This window comes from Acanthaster planci, linkage group LG04 (assembly GCF_054643075.1).
Source record: "Acanthaster planci isolate LZ-2023a linkage group LG04, COTS_SCS, whole genome shotgun sequence".
Classification (NCBI taxonomy): Eukaryota; Metazoa; Echinodermata; class Asteroidea; order Valvatida; family Acanthasteridae; genus Acanthaster; species Acanthaster planci.
Genome location: NC_141780.1, coordinates 21679316 through 21698478, shown reverse-complemented (window position 1 = coordinate 21698478; position 19163 = coordinate 21679316). Strand labels below are relative to the sequence as shown.

Below are 19163 nucleotides of genomic sequence, written 5' to 3'. Positions count from 1 at the left end.
CCAGGCATATAAAGCATACATGTCCGGATCCAGCATCCCCGGCAGGGATTAGTTAATAACAGGTGCAATATGCATATATATCGGTGTGTGTGTGGTGCTAACATAATCATGACATCTCTTCCAATTAACCTACGTTCAAAAAACCACATTTGTTTTTTGAGGACATTTTTGAAGTAGCTTTTCATTTACAGGACGTTTGGAATAAAGAAACTTTACCTTGAGCATTTCAATGAGTCGGCAGAGAGCCAAGACCGCTGTTTTGGTCATGGGCTTATTCATGTGAGCATGGAGGTTCATGACGGTACGCACCAAGTTACTAATATTGTAGGCAAACAGTAGACCCTAAAAGGAAAAAAGGAGAAACGGAAGCCAAGGTATCATACATCTTTGTGTCTGCTGTACTTTGAACTCTTTCACATGCTTTCTAAGCACTCTTGGGACTAGTACCTGTGCCAAAGTCGAGTACTTTGGAGTACTTTTCCACCACCAGAAACCGAGCTGTTCATTGCAAACACAGCAAGAGAGATATATATGACAGCTGAATACAATGAACTTACTGATGGAAGGAAACAATAACTTGGAGATTTTGGAAACTCAGCGAGTACATTCCAGACATGTTCTTCTGAAAGTCTGCATTTGTACAAGATTCGGATTGTCCAAACTCTGGATTTTCTTTTGGTAAGTACATTGTACTTTCTGTCCAACGTCTGTATTATTCAGCTTCACCACAACCAAGAGGAGTGAACTACAACTCTAGAAACGCCGAGTAGAGATGAAGAGACACTGTGTAGACTTTCAGTGCAAAAGTCTAAAATGATGTCACACCTGGGATCTGTACACTTACATGAATAAAAAGGTTGCACTTGTGGGTCAGATCTTCCATAACTGTGTTGGCTGACGTCAGGCTGGATTCCATCTTGATCATCCATGAACACACCTGCATGTAGTACACCTGGACCTCCCTGAGTGGACAGGTCAGAGGTCAGATTTACATTAGGAAGGAGAGATCTTGAAAACACTGCAAACTGTGGACCTCTGAAGGTGGAGTGATGTACCGTGGTTTCAAGGTTGAAATCACCCACCCCAAGATGTGAGCCATTTTACAGACTGTGGGCACAGGTCCAACCTGTGAGCTTACAATGCACGTGCCTGAGCTGAGGCCATGCATAATTAATGGTTAGAGATGGTTCATGAATAATAATCCAACACTCTGCACAGTTCCAGAATCAGACTGGTCTAGTATCAGCCTCACCTGACCAGGCTCTGGCTCTTCTGTTGCAGGAACGCCTGCGTGGTCTGCATCACCGACTGCTGTGACTTCTTGTCCAGCAACCTGGCGATATGGGGAGACAGACTCCTGAGGAGGAACTGATTGGCTGACCAGACAATGTTGGCCGTCAGGGTGATGGCAGGTACCTATGTGAAGGCCAACCAAAAAAAGAAAACAGACAGAAAGAGAAAGAGTTGAGCAAATCTGACGATCAACTGCAAGAATTAAACCAATTTCAGCAAACCAAAGTTTCATTTTGTAAGAGCACCCAATTAGGAACACCACCGGACATAGAAAAAACAATTCAAACTGCAGACAGAAAATACTGCCCTGTATGTAACAATTTATTAAATGTATACACGTGCATGTCTACCAGAAATTTGAAGGAGGTGACAGAATCTACAAAAGATCTCCCCCAATAAAGGTCTAAATACAGAGCCAGTTATGACTACTGAAATCAAAGTGAACTCGATCACATCCAACCACAGAATCTAGAATGGCTGGAAACCACCCAGGCTTGTTTACATCCTTGGTGCCACCTGCACAGGACAAAAAAACCTAAAACAAAACAGTGCTTGAACAAACAAGTCCCTAAAGAAAGTGAAGAGGGTAATCCACTGTAGAGTCCCATCCCGGGGCCATCTGGACGAGTCAATTCAATGGGTTGCTTGAGGAAGATGAACGTGAACTGCCGTAATTGTTCAAATACTAAATTTTGCACTTCATTTTCATGTACACTTAGTAACGTTTGAAAACTTGCCACAATAATAAGCATGCTTCTGCGATGGAACGCAAATCCACGACCTTGAGATTTTCTAGCAGAGAAATCTCTGACTTAATTTGATGCACAGGGGGATTTCTCACTCACTGTGCGGATTTCATCCGCACAGTGAGTCCCTATCCAAAAAGTAACATCTCCCCAACAAAAGCATGTTATCAGGGGCTGGAATCACTGATATACTCTGATCTACATCTGTGAGAGTTTTTTTAAGTGCTTTTTGTTTCAGTATTTTTTCATTGGATTTTTGTCCTTTGTTCTTTGAAGTTTGATTTCCATCAACATCTACTAGTATCTGCTTCAGTTGTTGACTGAATTAAGATATTCAAAATTCTGTGCATCTTATTTGTTATCTGCCATCCAAATTTGTGCAGAACTTTCAGAAAACTGTGGAAAATCTTGCAATGTCAAAACTAAAGACATAGGGACAGGGTACATTTACCAAAGTAACAAGCTTACAAACTTTTATAAACTTTGAGACTTAAAACTTAACTTTGATCTTTAATCGATTCATAAGAACTGGGAATATTCCAACCCTGCATCAAGTACACTCTCCTGTATGAAGTACACGTGGAATCAATAAACAATTTGACGGACAGCTCAGCTCAGCTCATAACATCACTTCCTACAACCTTGCCATAATGCGACGATAATTGAAAACCAGCATCAAAACCATTAACCGTGCTCCTATCAATTACCGAGACATCCCACTCTCATCCCACTCACAAGAGATCCAGTGATTGATTTGTACACGAACCATCGTGTAACTATTGGTGAACCACCCACAGCCATTTGAGGAAAGGGCCCAATCAAGGACACTTTTAGAAGAAAGTGAAATGGATTTTTTTTTTCAAGAGGGAACGCGCACCGCACCCCTCAATGACAACAATCCATCCACTGATTGTGAAGGTTACCTTGAATCAAGTGTATGCATCTACTGCTCAATTTCATCATGGGAAACATTTACCCCACTCACCTGCACAGTAACAGCAGGTGGAAGGTGGCAGGGTACATGTATGTTTCCCTACTTGTACATGCCAGTTCCAAAGCAAATTACCGCTACATGTAACTTCTACGCAGTGTCTGTGTAAGTGTAGCCATATTAGGATGTCGGTGATACTCTGAGTACATAAAGCTTGGCTCAATCCCATTTGCCAATTTCCACTAACAGTTTTCAAGAGTTTGAAGTTTTTGTTTAGAGCTACTGAATTATTTCTATAATTTGACTCTCTGCAGATCTGAGCACATCTCACTGCTGACGTACTGCTTAGGAACAACACTGATGGCAGAAAAATTTATTGTCTTTGGGGCATTAATTTATTAACAAGTTATTCTGTCACCATAGTAATGTAACCTAAAAGCCTCCCAGCCAATGAAATAGATTCCTTTGAATGCATGAAAAATACAAAAAACCTGCAAAGCTTCTTGACACGCCACTCTATGAAATATTTATGAATGTTTGAATGTCCAGTCCATGAGCGTGTAAATCACCATAGTTTTAAATGATCTATAGACAAACAATATTTCATTGATATTTGACACACTTCTTCATGGAGTAAACCACATGCATGTAGAATCCGCATTATGTAGTATGCATAGTCTACATGTACATCTAGATGCATGCTGGAGTGCTAGATTTCACACTGGTTCAGTCAACCCTGCATTCATCAACGCTGTAATTATTCAAACATGCACCAAAACCATTAACAGGGTTTCATGTGTAAGCACCTGTATGTCACATCAGGTGATGTACTTCCAACTGACCTCAGGAAATAAAGTCCTCACCCAAATCGCTGGTGACACGAAGGGCTAACCTTCAAAAACAGGATGCTATCATAGGAGCTTTTAGGAGGAAGTGAAACCAATTACATGTAAGTGGATTTCGGAGAGTGACCCCACATAATTCACTATAAAATTCACCCCCTTATTAAATGCATTTCATAGTGAAAGGGGGTGACTCTCATCAAGACAAGACGCATGGTCAGTGGATTAGCCTGTTGTTCTGCATCATAACACTGAATATCCTCTCTCCTTACGCAGGCAGAAGGTCGGAGCTGGTAAGATATCTTCCACACAGCACTATTCTGCAGTGACAAAGATGTATTTGTTTATAAATGTGTTGCTCTGCCGCACATGTACACTGTATGTCTGTGGACACAGGGCCAATGATACATTCTGTGATGTGACTTGTTCAGCTTGGTTAAGTTTAGCTTCTGCTGATAGTTGGCTGACCAATTTGGTCACAAACTTTTAAAAGGCTCCTGAGCTGACCTCCTGCAGATCTGAACATTCTGCGAACTGACACTGTGCTTTGGAACAACAGTGACGGCTGAAGAGTCTCTATTTCTTGTGTCTGACCTTGTCTATTTTTGCTCACAAAAAAAGCTGCTTAACAATGAATTTGACAATCTTGGAAAACGCTACACCATCTGCCAACCAGACTCAAGAAGACTTGTGGGGACTGTGGCCCATATTTACTTTCACAGCGTTTTGTATCATAGGCTCCATCACCAGCATAATCAACCTGTGGATAGTGGCCTCCATAGTTCTCAGTAAACAACTCCACAGCATGTCCCACATTCTTTTGGCAAGCCTCTGCATCTCTGAATTCCTGGCTGGCATCAAATGCATCTGGGCTGGATTCATGTACTCGGTTCCCTCCACGGAACAACGCAAGCACGTCGTCGGAGCCTTTATTGCCTACGTTTATTTTGTTACCTGCAGTTTTATCTTTAATTTAGTTGCCATAGGGACTGACCGTTACGTAAAAGTCTCCCGTCCATTGAAATACATTCATTTGGCATTACCAAGAAGATGCGCATTTGTCATTGCTGTGTTGTGGTCTGTATCTGCAATTATCGGCTTGGTCATGTACACATCAGTGATGATCTTTATCGATGGTGAAACCACCTCCATGAAAATTTTCTTTGACAATGACTCCCAGGTGTCGCGTTTATCAATTTATATCATGAATATTGTAGCTTTCCCATGCATCACTGCCATTGTATGCCTGATGGTTGCTCTTATTAGAATTGCCCGACGGCAACAGCAAAAAATTAATCAGGAGAGGCAATTGCTGGTCCACCTTCGTTCCATCCGTCCCCCGATGGAAAACAACTCGGCCAGTCCAGTCAGGCTGCAGCCTGCAAGGTCACACCACAAAATTACAGTTTACTTCATCGTTAACTTCCTAGTGTTTCTAATCGCTTGGCTGCCGGTGGCTGTAGTCATCCACGTTGCTGTGTTTCTTCAGCCAGACACGATAGCTTTCGATTCCCTCATAAGAGTCTTTGTAATTCTGGTGCTCGGCCAAATGTTTCTGGGGACCATATTGCTGACATATACTCAGACTGAACACCGACAAGTTGTGAGGAAGGCGTGGCGGTTGATGAAGCTCAGGTATTCTTGCAAGTGAGAGTCCCAGGCAAGTTTTTAACGAGTCCTAACCATGTGCTCCTCTCAGCGGTTAGATTCATACCAAAATTAACGTCTGAAGAACCTATGGAAAATGAGCATATGATTGAGTACCAAGTGGATGAAAGAACACATCCTGCTTATTCAAAATCTTAGGAAATTTGACAATTTTGCAGACATTCAAGGAGGACAGAATTCTTCTTGTTCCTTTTTCGTTGCCAAGAATTATAAGCTGTAGGCCCTACTGTCTGAAAAATCCAAATGTTCTGTCCAATTTATATTTCAACCTGCACTGACCTGGTGGAATCTGTGGTGGGGTTTCCACATTTGTGATAGTTTTTTTTTAATAGTGTTCTATCTTTTGTTATTTTTCCTATTTGACTTTTGTCTGCTATTCTCTTTTTGTTGTACTGCTTGACTTTCATCAACACCCACCTGCATCAGTTGTTTAAATTGCTATGCTCAAAAGTCTGTGTACACGTATGTCAGTTTTATGCTACCCGTAATAATTCAAAACCTTTCAGAAAACTGGGGAGCCTCTTGAAATATCCAAACTTAGATGTGCGGGGACATGGCGCACTTACAAGCATACATACCTTGTCCAATTTAACAACTAAAGGCTAAATCTTGATTTTTAATTGATATACACATGTATGGGCTGAGAGTATTCAAACTCTCTATCAAGTGCACTCTTTTTTATGAAGCAGCGGTACATGCGGAATCAGTGAAGAATTTGATGGAGACTTCTGCTCCAAATATCATTCCCTACAACTTAGCCACAATGCTACTGGGATGATTGTTTGTTAACTTTGCTCTTTAACTATGTTTTCATTTTAGTACTTATACTCGCTGCTGTCTTACAGCTCAGAGTAATGACTTGTATGCTTCTGTGATGGGACTCCAATCTATGATCTCTTGCTTTACTAATGGAGATATGACTTTACTTGATGTCAGAGAGGGGACCTCAGCAGGGTAAATCCCAGTGTAACAAATCAACATCTCCCCAACCAAAATATTTTATCAGTGGCTAGTTTCCAGCAGGGTAAATCCCACAGTTGTGAAAAGCTGTTTGCTCGGTGCTTTTTGTTTGCAAATTTTCTTATTTGGTATTCTTTTTTGAAATCTCTTTAAAAGATGGACTTCCATCAACGTCTCTATGCATCAGGCATTCCAAATTCTCTGTCTTATCTGCTGCCTTAACGAGAATGTACATGTATATTTCTTTATAAAGTAGCCTACATGCAAGTAGAATCTCTAGAATATGAATAATGTCGTATACATCCAATGCTGGATGTCACATCACTTCAGCCAACTTCGCATTCATCAATACTGTAATTATTACAAACATGCACAAAAGCTATTAACCAGGTTCATTTGCAATTGCCTGACATCAGACAACTCACATTGGACTGTTCCAAAGACATAAATTCCTGATCTGTAGGAGCCAAATTGCCAGTGACACACCAACCAGCTAAAGTACTTTCAAGAACAGGATACAATCAAAGAAGCTTTTAGGAGGAAGTGAAACCAATTAATTTGACTACTGAGAGCGGCCCCACTAATTACGCCATCAAAATTTACCTCATGACTAGATGCATTTTATAATGAACATTTTATAGTGAAAAAGGGGTGTCACTCAACAAGACAAACCACTCATCCAGCCCAGACACCTGTTGCACAGCATTGTAACATTGAATGTTCTCTCTCCTTACACAGGCAGCAGGTTGCAGCTGGTAGGATATGTTTCGTACAAGAAGCGTTCTTCAGGGGCAAAGAAAAGCTGACAGAACTTATAAATGTGTCGCTTAACATGGAGGTTGTGAAGACACGGCCCGTGATCCTCCGCAAAGGAAAGTTTGTTTCGCTTGGTTCATTCTAGCTTCTACGGAGAGCTGTTGGACCAATTTTGTCACAGATTTTCAAAGACTCAAGAACTGACATCCTACAGATTTGAACATTCTGAGAACTGACACACTGGTTTGGAACAACAGTGAGTGCTAAACAATCCTTATTTCTTCGTGTTTGAACCCCTTCAGTCCTTCACTGACAAGCCACTTAATGATGAACTTGACAGAACCAGAGACTGCATCACTATCTTCCAACCAAACTCGTGACGTTATGTGGAGCCTGTGGCCTTTATTTATTATATTAGCGTCTGGTATCATAGGCTCCATCACCACGATAATCAACCTGTGGATAGTAGCCTCCGTAGTCCTCTGCAGACAGCTCCACAGCGTGTCCAACGTTCTGCTGGCAAGCCTCTGCATCTCGGAGTTCTTAGTCAGCATCCAATGCATCTGGGCAGGATTCATGCTCTCCCCTCTCTCTGTAGAACGACCCAAGCAGCTCGTTGGGGCCTTTGGCGCCTACATGTATTTTGCTATCTGCAGCTTTATCATCAATTCAGTTGCCATAGCAACGGACCGTTACTTAAAGGTCTCCCAACCACTGAAATACATTCGCTTGGCATCACCCAAAAGGTGTGCATTTGCCATTGCTGTGTTATGGTCGGTATCTGCAATCATCGGCTTGGTCATTTACACATCAGTGATGATCTTTACCGATGATGAAAGCACTTCAGTCAAAATTTTCTTTGATGGTAACTCCAAGGTGTCATATTCAACCATTTTCATCATGAACATTGTAGCTATTCCATGCATCACTGCCATTGTATGCCTGATGGTCGCTCTTATTAGAATTGCCCGACGGCAACAGCGAAAAATTAACCAGGAGAGGCAATTACTGGTCCACCTTCGTTCCATCCGTCCCCCGATGGAAAACAACTCGGCCAGTCCAGTCAGGCTGCAGCCTGCAAGGTCGCACCACAAACTAACAATTTACTTCATCGTTAACTTCCTCGCATTTGTGATCGCTTGGCTGCCGGTGGCTGTGGTCCTCCACGTGACTGTGTTTCTTCAGCCCAACACGATAGCCTTCAATTCTCTCATTGGATTTCTTGTTATACTGGCACTCGGCCAAATGTTTCTGGGGACCATATTGCTGACGTATGCTCAGGTTGAACACCGACAAGTTTTGAGAAAGGCGTGGCGGTTGATGAAGCTCAAGTGTACATGTACGTGCTGGTGAGAGTGCCGCCAGATTTTCAATGAGTCCTAACTATGTGCTTCTCTCAGCTGTTAGATTCATGACAAATATCTGAAGACTCCATGGGAAAATAATTATATGAATGAGCTCTGAACAGAAGAAACAATCCTCTGTATTCAAACCTCCATTTTTTCAGCAATTTAAGGGAGGCAGAATTGCTATTGTTCTTTTTTGTTGCTATGAATCATAAGCCGTGCTCTCTGAAAAATGTTGTGTTCAATTTTAATTTCAATCTGACAAAATCTGTTTGTGGAGTGGTTTGCAAATTACTTGTGACAATTTTCTGGGAGCTGTGAAAACCCAGTACACACGAAGAAGAAAAAATTAAGGGCTGCAGGCAAAATTTTCTTGAAATGTCACTCATCAAAGACATTTCTGAATATTTTTATGAAGGGAATATGAGCATATCAGTCACTCTATTGTTAAATGAAAACCTGTGAAGCAATTTAAAATTGTTGGTTCAAGTACTCCTTAGTTAACAATGGCTTGACAAGTTGTCTGAACAGGACTGCGTTGCAAAGGTTATGGTCAAAACATAGCTGGAGCTCAAAGTGACTCCTGTTTACATGAAAACACCACTGTTTGTCAAAACGGCTCAGGTTGGCATGACCAGAGCCTATGGAGTCTGTGGTATGCCTTGAAGCAGTGTCTTACCCTGCGGTAGACATCCCAGAGTGACTTGAACATCTTCTTGTCAATGACACGGAAGATCTGGAAGTGAAGCACATACAGGCCGCAGATGCCAACATACTGAAGCCGCTGGTTGATTTCATTAATCTCTCCTGTGCAGAAATGTTGACAGTTCCACTTCCATTTAGAAATCGTCAGTGTTTGACCTGCTATATGCAGTGTGTCAAGGTCACAAGAGCTTGGGCACGAAAAATCAAGTTCTTTAAATACATTTCTGGTGTGCATGATTAATTTAATGTTATAAGCAAATGAAAACGATTATCATTGATTTTCTTCATTCTACATATGTCACATAACATTTGTTTTAACAAAAGCGGCTGAAGCTTTTGCCAATGACAACTCAAGTGACTTTGATAAATGGCAGGTTAAAAGCTGGTCATGATGTCCTGCCTGCACATAATTTTCACACAGTTAGCCATAGCAAATCCACCTGTATTCACACAAATAAAGTGAGTGATTGAAGCATGTGGGATGTATGACTGTAATCTCACCCATACACAACGGTGACAAGATTGGACAGTCTAGTCACCGTTTAATATCATTACAGGAGATTGCAGTTTTCTCAAGACATACAGTTTATTCCTCCCGCCTCCTTGAAATGAGTTTGTTTCTAGTACATAGCCTCAGTGTTGTAGTCCAGATCCCTTCAAGCCATTAAGATCCCACAAGACCATCCTGAGCCCAACACACTGAATTCAAGTCACAAGCTATTCGAATGAACTGTAACAAAAGCATTCCTTTGTCATTGTTCACCCTGTTTCTGGTGACTGGTCTTGTGTCCGGCTTTGTGACCGGTCTTGTGTCTGGTCTTGTGTCTGGTCTTGTAACTGGTCTTGTGTCTGGTCTTGTGACTGGTCTTGTGTCTGACCTCATGTCCGGTCTTATGACTGGTCTTGCAACTGGTAATGTGACTGGTCTTGTGTCTGGCCTTGCGACCGGTCTTGTGTCTGGTCTTGTGACTGGTCTTGTGTCTGGCCTCATGTCCGGTCTTATGACTGGTTTTGTGTCTAGTCTTGTGTCTGGTCTTGCGAGTGGTCATGTGTCTGGTCTTGTGACCGGTCTCATGACATTGTTCAGCATCAGTCAGTTGACTTACCAATCTTTGGATCCACCTGGGTGAACATGTTGCGAATGTTGAAGGCAAATTCCTCGGCAAAGAAGGAGTTCTTGGAAACAAGAACACTATTGTTGTCAAAGCCTTGCTCCACGCAATTCTGAAAAAAGCACATCAAAAGGCACATTGAATCATCACAAAATGAGAAAAAAAAACTGAGATGGGGCATCAATCTTTGAAGACCTTCTTCATATATAGCTTGACCACTTACATGTACATATACATGTATAACACATATTCTTCAAATTAAAAATGGTTTACTGCACAAATAAGGAAAATTCTACGTACACACACATGTATATTCATGAATGCAATTTCTGCAAAGTTCTGCAAATATTATAGACTTTATTATTCCCCTAGGCGTAAAGAACCTTCAACTTAGAAGAAAAAGCTGCAGGCTTCCAAATAACCATTTACCCACACCCACCTGAAATATCATGCCGTCCAGAAGTTGGCCTTGTAGGCCCATCAGGAGCCTCTCAAAGGGGCGGAGTTTGGATTCCTCCACTCCAAAACGGGTGGGGTTGTGGTGAACAGATTTCAGCATTCTACAAAAATATTGTGGATAAAGAATCAATGTGCTGCTTCCTCAGAACAAATCAAAGGGATTCTGTATTTAAAACCTTAAGTAAAATTCAAATAGCACCAAGCTTTTTTACAGTTTACAAAACTTCAGGATATAGGTAAACTACTGGCATTAGTCAGATTGTAAAAGTTATTTTGTACAGAATTTCACACTTATTTCAAGTAACACTTGATGCCTTTCTCTAAACACAATAAATGTTTCTTTATTGATAAGTGCCTCAAACAACAAAAACTAAATGTCTAGTTTCATGAGGCAAACACTGAGATTTGAGGTGATTTAAAGAATTGTTGGTCGACAGTACGATTGAAGAAATATATCGATACGAGTAAACTCAGTGCCCATCTGACAGCAAAATAATATTACAACAAATTTGGTCACATTAGAACTGAACTGTTAGTTACACCATCTGAGTTTATGGGAGTGCCCAAATTTCTTGGCAGTCTTTTATCTCATTGGAGGGATGGCTGCACATACCTCTTGTAGAGCGTCCAATGGTCTTTGAGAGTCGACTGGTTAGCGACAATCTCATCAAGAGTGATAAGCACACGCAGTATATCGCCAAGATGTTCGTAGACAGTCTGTCATAAGTAGGATCAAATTGGGAGAAAAACAAGTTGAAAAGAGTTCAGAATCCAAACCAGACTGCCATAACTTAGTTGGATGGGTTTTACATGATGAAGCGATATTGGGAAAATAGTGAAAACCTTCCACAATCCGCATACTGAGTGATGCATGAACCTGAACAGCTTAGCACGTTCTTTCTGATCTGCATAAACTTTACAGAAACAGAAACTGCTCCTGTTGGTTCAGGACTTTCAACTCGGAGACAACTGCACTCTTTTCAAGAGAAACAATCAAACCTTTGCACAATTTCTGAATTATTAGCCATTTTTCTTCCCCTAATGTTAGCACAGGCCCAACAAAATATGCCAACTTAAGACAGGGAATAAAGTCTATATTCCTAGTGCGTCTACAATGCTGGTTTATCATCTCTGACTGAAGAATTTAACATAAATTCAAGCAGATAAATGTCAGGATTCAAACTAGCTATTCTAGTTTCATCATTGCCAGACTTACCTGAAAATGCACATGGGTAACGTCAATAATCTTTGGTGCCGTTCTGAAAGGAAACGGCCATGACCAAATCAAAACATTGTGTTGCACTTAAAAAAGGGAGTACATTTGTATTATTCATGAAGATAGAATGCTCAGGAATAAAGGGCCTCACACTTTACAACCTCTATTGTAGGGGGCGGTAGTGAACTTTCTTCCATTGTTTGGGTATCCCAGAAATTACACCTTCCATTTGGAAAGTTCCATTTGAAGAAAACATGCTTCCAATTGGAATAGACTGGCAGTTCTGGGGCATTGTTCTGAGATAAAAGCCTGTATTACCACTTTGAAATGGTCACTTGATTTATTGGATTTATTCTAACCTCCAAGATTACTCAAATTTTAAAAGTCTTGTGCCCCACGTGAAGAATACACAGAACAATGTCCATTATCAGAAGTGGTCTTCTATATCATACTGTTCATTCAGCATTCATAAAGTACACGTTTTATCATCGTTTGTGAACTGGAAGTAGTTGGAAAGGCTTATGCAAAACTCCACTTTTCTAACGCCAAACAATTCATGTCACTCAAAAGGCCAAATTAGCCATTCTCTCTTTTTTTTTCCTGGCAAAGTTAAAAGGCACTGTTTGGCATGGTGCTTATGAAACAACTACAATCCTATAAATTTTCAGAGATTTAACTTATTATTACATGTCTGTAAGAAATTTGGGAGAACTGTTCATATGTTGACGGCAATTCGTCTTTCAAATCCTGATGTTTCAGACAGAAGTGATCCAGGTGTGAAAATGAAGAGCGAGCTTTGCTACTTACTTTGAGTTGTTGTACAACGAGGCAAGCTGGTGGACTGTGCTCCTGACGACTTCATAACAACGGTTGATGAAACAGGACAGTTCCTAGAAACAGGGGAGGAAAAATAACTTTAAGTTCTGCAAGACAAGAATTAAAGAAAGACTTGAAAGGAGGCAGAACTGCTGAATCAATCAGATCTCCGGTGACTGAACCTTCACAACCACAAAATCAAAATACTTTTTCTAAATGTTCCTTACTGCATGTGCAAACTTAGCTCACATTTGATTACAACACAGAAAGCTATGGGATCAGATGTGCTGCTTACCAAAGTGATGTAACATGAAAACAAACCCTTTCTAATAATTTGACGGGGTGTGTTTCTGGATCCCAGCAAGATCTTTCTCAGTGCAGCTAGAGTATATTTCTGTTTTCATTCCCATATTTGGGGAAATGCAACTGGACGACAGAAATGCTGTCCAGTCAAGCTCTAGTTCTTTTTACTAGTCTGTATATTCAGATGCATATATGAAGTTTTTTTTAGACTAAAACAGATTCAAAACGGAAGTGCTGAACCTTGCTTTCATACCTGCATGAACGGCATCATACGACCCATCTGCACCTGTGCTTCGCCTTCCTCAAGACCAGTCTCAGGCTCTGGAACAATTGGTATGAGAATCATCAATTGTTAACCCAAAGTTGTTGATTGTCATCCCACTGCACCTGTCATGCATGTCATTTTTGTCATGCATACATCGTCCTTGTGTACATGATCATTTCTGTTGTAGCGTGTATATGTGCTTCATGTTCCGAGGACCTGCACTGGTCCCACTATCTCTATGTAATCGTCAATCATCATAAACAAATTATTCTAATGTACACTATAAAAGAAACCAAACACAGAAATTGGACTGTCACGTCGGCAGTATTTCCCTGATGGTAATAAATTTCTGAAAATTTTTCCACACCCAAAAGCAAATTCATACTTGTGAAAGGACACTCTCTTACCTCCTTCCCCATAGAACATGACACCGGGGTAGAACTTGATTTCAGCCTATGAAATTACAAACGAGACACCAAAAAGTTAAAAGGGAAGTGAAGTTTCTGCTACAAAGGATGAGGCAGTAAGACCTAGGGCCATCAACAGGGTGACTAACAAGACTGGCAAGAACTCCTGTAACATCAAAGAATGCATCACAATTGGCTTACTAAGAATTTCTCAAAGTGAAATGCACCTGTAAAAAAGTTAAAACATGCATGTACTTGTTTCATAGTTGTGGGGACAAACACTTGTCATTACACCAATTTTGTGAGGACCAAACACGTTGCAGGGATTGAGAAGTGTCCTCACAACTTGTTCCTAATTTGCCTAGCACAAGATATGTATGTAGTCCCTTTAACTAAGTGAAGGCCTGCTCACACATACATGTACTTGTTCCGTGGTTGTGGAGACACACATTTGTCATAACACTGATGTTGTGAGGACTGAAAACATTGTGGGGACAGAGTAACGTCCTCATAAAACAATCAAGTGCAATTCATACAATCCATGTCAAACAAGGATACATGTACATTTGTAATTTTCTTGGGGTTTTTGTGCTTTCAGAAAATGGAAAAGGGAAGATTTTCAGCTTGCAACAACGTCACAGGCACGCAATTCTGCAACTCTGCAGGGTCTTTCTTAGGCACATGACTCCCAATGTACATCTCTTTTTATTACAGGTCTATGAGGGGATGCGCATGTATTTTGCACACACACCACTGAGCCTTTGGCCTTGTCAAGCTTGTTATATCAGAAACATCTCATGTTTTGCATTTCATTTCAGTTGAAAGGATAACCCTTCACCAATATCCTGATCGGAGCAAAGGCCAGTATGTAAACACAAACCTACCTCATGTTTCAGCGTGTTCATCTCACAGCACAGGCTGGCAAAAACTGTTATCACCTTGTTGAAGATCTACAGATAAAATGTAAATCAACAATTTCAATTTTTCACTGCTTAAAAGTAAGAAAATGAAATGCAAAGCTGCCGCAAAAGAAGAATTCCATTTTTCAGATGAACAGATGAAATATTTACAAGAAATGCCGTGGCAAATATTGGACAAAGTCAAAAATCAATTGAAGGAGGAAGTAACAAATGTAAATAAAAAAATTAAAAACAGCCAATGAAATACAGAATTATTGTTAACTCTGGCACCAACTAACAAATCAGCGAGCAGATAATCAAAGACAACAAACAAAGACAATAAAACAGTCAAAAGTCAAAATCATAAACTGGAAGTCTGACCTTATTATCTGTCTTGATGAGTTCCAGGATGTTCGTCTGTTCATAGGGCAGGAACTATGTAAGAGAGAGACAAAAAAAGTTGATGACTAAATTTCCAAAATAGCCACATGCAATCATGAACACTTTTATGCTGCATCTCTGAGCAAAAACATGAATGACAAATTCTGAATCGGCAGAGATGGGCTGCAGTTGATCTCATCGTGGCTGACGCTTGGTGGTGCACACAATAGAGTTGACGCAGGGTTTCTCCGCTAGCAACATTGATTGGCATATCAGTGAATGTCTTCACTTGATGTGGGCACCTCAGCATATGTGTGTCCCAATCTGTGTTTCCCTTTGACTTTCCCCTGCACGATGACTTTCTCCACGCTATTCCCTTCCCTTCTTGTTAAGGGACCAAAGTGCTGTGATAAATGTTGATCTATTAAGGTTGGGAAGTCTATGTTATAGGCTGACTTTGCTAAAATGACACTTGTATTGGTCCTAAACAGGACTCGCAACTTAACCACAACTCAAATACATTTGATTAAGATATGTAGATGTGTACTGTACATGTACAGGTACAGGTAAGTTTATGTACATCTACTTGGAAATCAAACTGCCGGTGGATAACTTCAGGCTCGGGGAAAACCCCTGTTTCCCGTCCCAAATCCTATGTGGAGTTTTTCTGAAATAATGACCCCTTTTTCTGCAAAACCCTTCCAATATCCTAGCTTATGTACATGCAGGCCCCAGATTTGTAAATAATCCACCTCTGTCCCTCATCAAAGAAAATTGCCGTTATACTCCCATTTTTGGATAAAAACATGTCCCTACCGGTACATCTAATTTTGCCATGCGAATACTTCAACCTCAACTTCAAAATCTTTGAGTGCTTCAGAGACACCAACAAACCCAATTCTCTGCTTATCATTAAAACCTTACATGCTGTCGATGGATATCTTTATTGCCTCTTCCTGGGTGAATAAACATGTGTCATACCATGGACATGTGGGCTTCCAAAATTGCAAAGGGCAATATATTATACATTAGGTGCACATGTAATGAATGAAGCTAACGTTTCACAGGTAATCCTAAGACCCATCTCAGTTGACAACACGTATACATACACGTACAGTACATTATACAGGAATTTCAGCTTTCAATCACTCTTGGAAAATATATTGGCTGAAAATTTTAACTTTCAAAAGGGCAATACATGTATGTACAGATGCAAATTTTTTACATACAGCTAGAAGCCACAATTATTGACATTGTTAGAGATCTTAGCTATTTTCTTTTAAATCCATTTTTTTTAATCTTAAAAATCTGATTCTGCAAAATTTAAACAAGATGTTTTATATCGATTGGAACTTTTTTGGAGGTATGTTGGCAGTACTATCTGGTCCAAGGTAAGCAAATTTTGCTGTATGAGAAATTTTGATTAGTTAAACTTATTTCAGTTCTTGTTACAGGATCTATGGATCAGTAAGTTGTACCTTCCTCAAACCTGCAGAATCCTTCAAAACCTTTGGATAGATTTTGAAAGATGCTTGAAGGTTAGAGTTGATCAATTTGCGAGGGGTGTTTCCTACCTGCAATGATATGGGGTCAAGGGTGAAATCCCAGGTGTCTCCAATGGAGCTATCCAAGGCATCTTCGATACCCTTGAGTTGAGTGGCGTAGTCCTCCAGGAATTTTCCATACTTCTTCAGTTGAACCTCCCCAACAATTTCTGTATGAGTAAAAAAAATGACGGAAAGGTTTTCAGCAAAAGGGGGTCAGAGCTTCTTTTGAACAACCTGTGGGTCATTGTGGTACCCCTTTCGTCATGCAAATGTAAGACGTACATGTACAAGTACCACTTATCAGAAACTTGAACACACCCTGGTTTTCATTTCTGGAGATGAGGGGTCGGAATCTTGTTTTGGGTCCAACGACTGTCCTTACTGTGTGCCTGGACTGAGATGGGGGATTGAGAGGCGCGAAATGCACCGTACCGTGTATGTGACAAGGTAAAAAGATGTCATCTCCCCTCGAATATGATCGAGCCAACATGCAGAGTTAGCACATGCGATGTGATGCACACAAAGTACGGTGTGATTGTAACTCGGTGGAGAATGATAGACTTGTGAGCAAAACTCTGATTTTTCAAAAAATGGTCGGTCTCGTGCTGATGGTATAAAACCACTTTGATGAAACTTTCAGAAGCAATATGTACCACACAATGGCTCTCATGGGAATATTTACTAAACAAGAGTAATTTGTGCAGTAAGACATGTGAAAGTTTCATACATGGACATCACTAATTTCCCCTTTCAGCCAGTAGGCCTAGTTAATAGCCATCAGAAAATGATAGCATACCCTAACAAGTCAATTTTAGCTGTGAAAATGTTGAAACATTTACTTAGAGAACACTTTGAATTTTCCAGACTAGTCTCACGAGGGGTGTGTGTGCAGGGTGTCAAGTGATATGTGCTTAAGGAACTCTTTCCATTTGTGTCACTAGTTACATGTATTTACCCCACTGGTTGGATTCAATTAACACATGGGAATTCCAGACATTAGGGATCCATTTTTGTGTGTGTCCCTGTCACATCTGACATATGATTTTGTAAGTTCAGAACACATTTTCTAATTTCCAAGAGTGATGAATTAATACAAATTATCTGCCAACAAATTAGTAATAGTTCGGAATCAATTCCGGTGATATTTTCATCTCATATGGGGCAGCGCGGACATCCGAATTCTCACAAAATGAGAGGTACTGCACCGGTGAAAACAGCAATCTTGGTGATGTACGCACGCTTCAGCCAGTTTGAGGATCGGGTTATACAATCTTTTCTTTGATCTGTACGTAGGCGCGCGTGTGCCTGTTGCAGTTGAAGCGCAATCTTCAACCTTGCATAAATTTATTGTACTCCGTTCTGAGTTGATTATCCTATGGGAAAAAAATGTTGCATCCTGACTCCACTTTTCTCATCACATATCATCTCAATAAAAGTCAGTCATTACAGAAATGCTGGAAAGACACAAATTCTGGACTGAGAAACATTTACCAATGTTGTTTGGAAATACTTGGAAAATTCTCTTCACTGACACTCCCCATAGACTTTGTACACAACTGCTGAAGTGGAGTCAAGATGCAACTTTTTTCGATCCTGTGAATAGATGTTATTCAAAGGCAAATCAACAGATCAACTGAGGATGGAGTACAGTAAATTTGCACAAGGTTCAAGATTGCGCTAAACACACACATTCAATAATATGATTGAGGTACGGTCGCATTCCAAAAATGGCCCTAATGGTATAAGCCATGCAATTGCAAACGGATCCGAATCTGACATGTCTGAACAAAGTGGAAAGCCTTAAGCCCGACAGTCAAGTTGCAACAAAAACTTAATGAATGCACCATCAACTCTCTGGCAGTACCAAATGTCTGAAATTTGATCACTTACTTAAAGAGCCATCGTCGAATTTGTCGAAATCCCAACCTTGCTTGGCCTGAGCTGCCATGTTTACTAGAGCTAAGGTCAAAGCCACATCCCATCCGATCCGAGCCGTCTGACATCACATCACGTGAAGAATTAATAAAGCGCCCTCTGTTGACACGCTAGGTGACAACACACCGAACTGAGCGCTAAAAAAAACCTAGAAGACAAACTAAACTTGAGTAAAATTCACTGTGGTTCGCGGACGTGTACGAGTCTGTGACGCTGTTTAGAAAGGCAAGGGAAAGATTTCGCAGATTTAAATTTCCTGATCTTGATTTAGTCAGCATATCAGTAAGTTAGTTGACTGAAATCATGGCTTGAGACGAGCACGATGCATAATGACCGTGGCACATCAGCCCAGGTGGACTAGCTGACCGTACTACGGTTAGTCGTTATGAAATGAAGACAGCGTCCAACCTGGGCTTGTGGCACACGTGGTTAACAGTCATCCATTCAGATGGTCAGTCTACTCCTTGAGTTCAACTTTGGTGTTTTCCACGAGGACCTTGACCGTCGTCTTGGCCTGTCGTTGGAAGGCTGCCATAGGATGACCTTGTTTGCTAGCCTCGGGATGTCGGTGAAAGC

General features: G+C 40.7%; 1 protein-coding gene across 1 annotated transcript in view; it reads right to left on the bottom strand.

Moving 5' to 3' along the window:
• Positions 1-18672, bottom strand: part of LOC110983660 (WASH complex subunit 4-like) — a 48301-nt gene extending 29629 nt beyond the window's left edge. Inside the window, exons 1-15 of the mRNA XM_022243096.2 lie at positions 18543-18672; positions 16680-16819; positions 15106-15159; positions 14710-14775; positions 13826-13871; positions 13407-13474; positions 12842-12924; positions 12035-12077; positions 11432-11535; positions 10799-10919; positions 10354-10471; positions 9222-9349; positions 1253-1416; positions 845-962; positions 217-342 (exon numbers count right to left, since the gene is read on the bottom strand). Coding sequence (XP_022098788.2) covers positions 217-342; positions 845-962; positions 1253-1416; positions 9222-9349; positions 10354-10471; positions 10799-10919; positions 11432-11535; positions 12035-12077; positions 12842-12924; positions 13407-13474; positions 13826-13871; positions 14710-14775; positions 15106-15159; positions 16680-16819; positions 18543-18600 — 1437 coding nt within the window. The 5' untranslated portion in view covers positions 18601-18672. The remainder of the gene's footprint in view (positions 1-216; positions 343-844; positions 963-1252; positions 1417-9221; positions 9350-10353; positions 10472-10798; positions 10920-11431; positions 11536-12034; positions 12078-12841; positions 12925-13406; positions 13475-13825; positions 13872-14709; positions 14776-15105; positions 15160-16679; positions 16820-18542) is intronic.
• Positions 18673-19163: the final 491 nt, after the last annotated feature.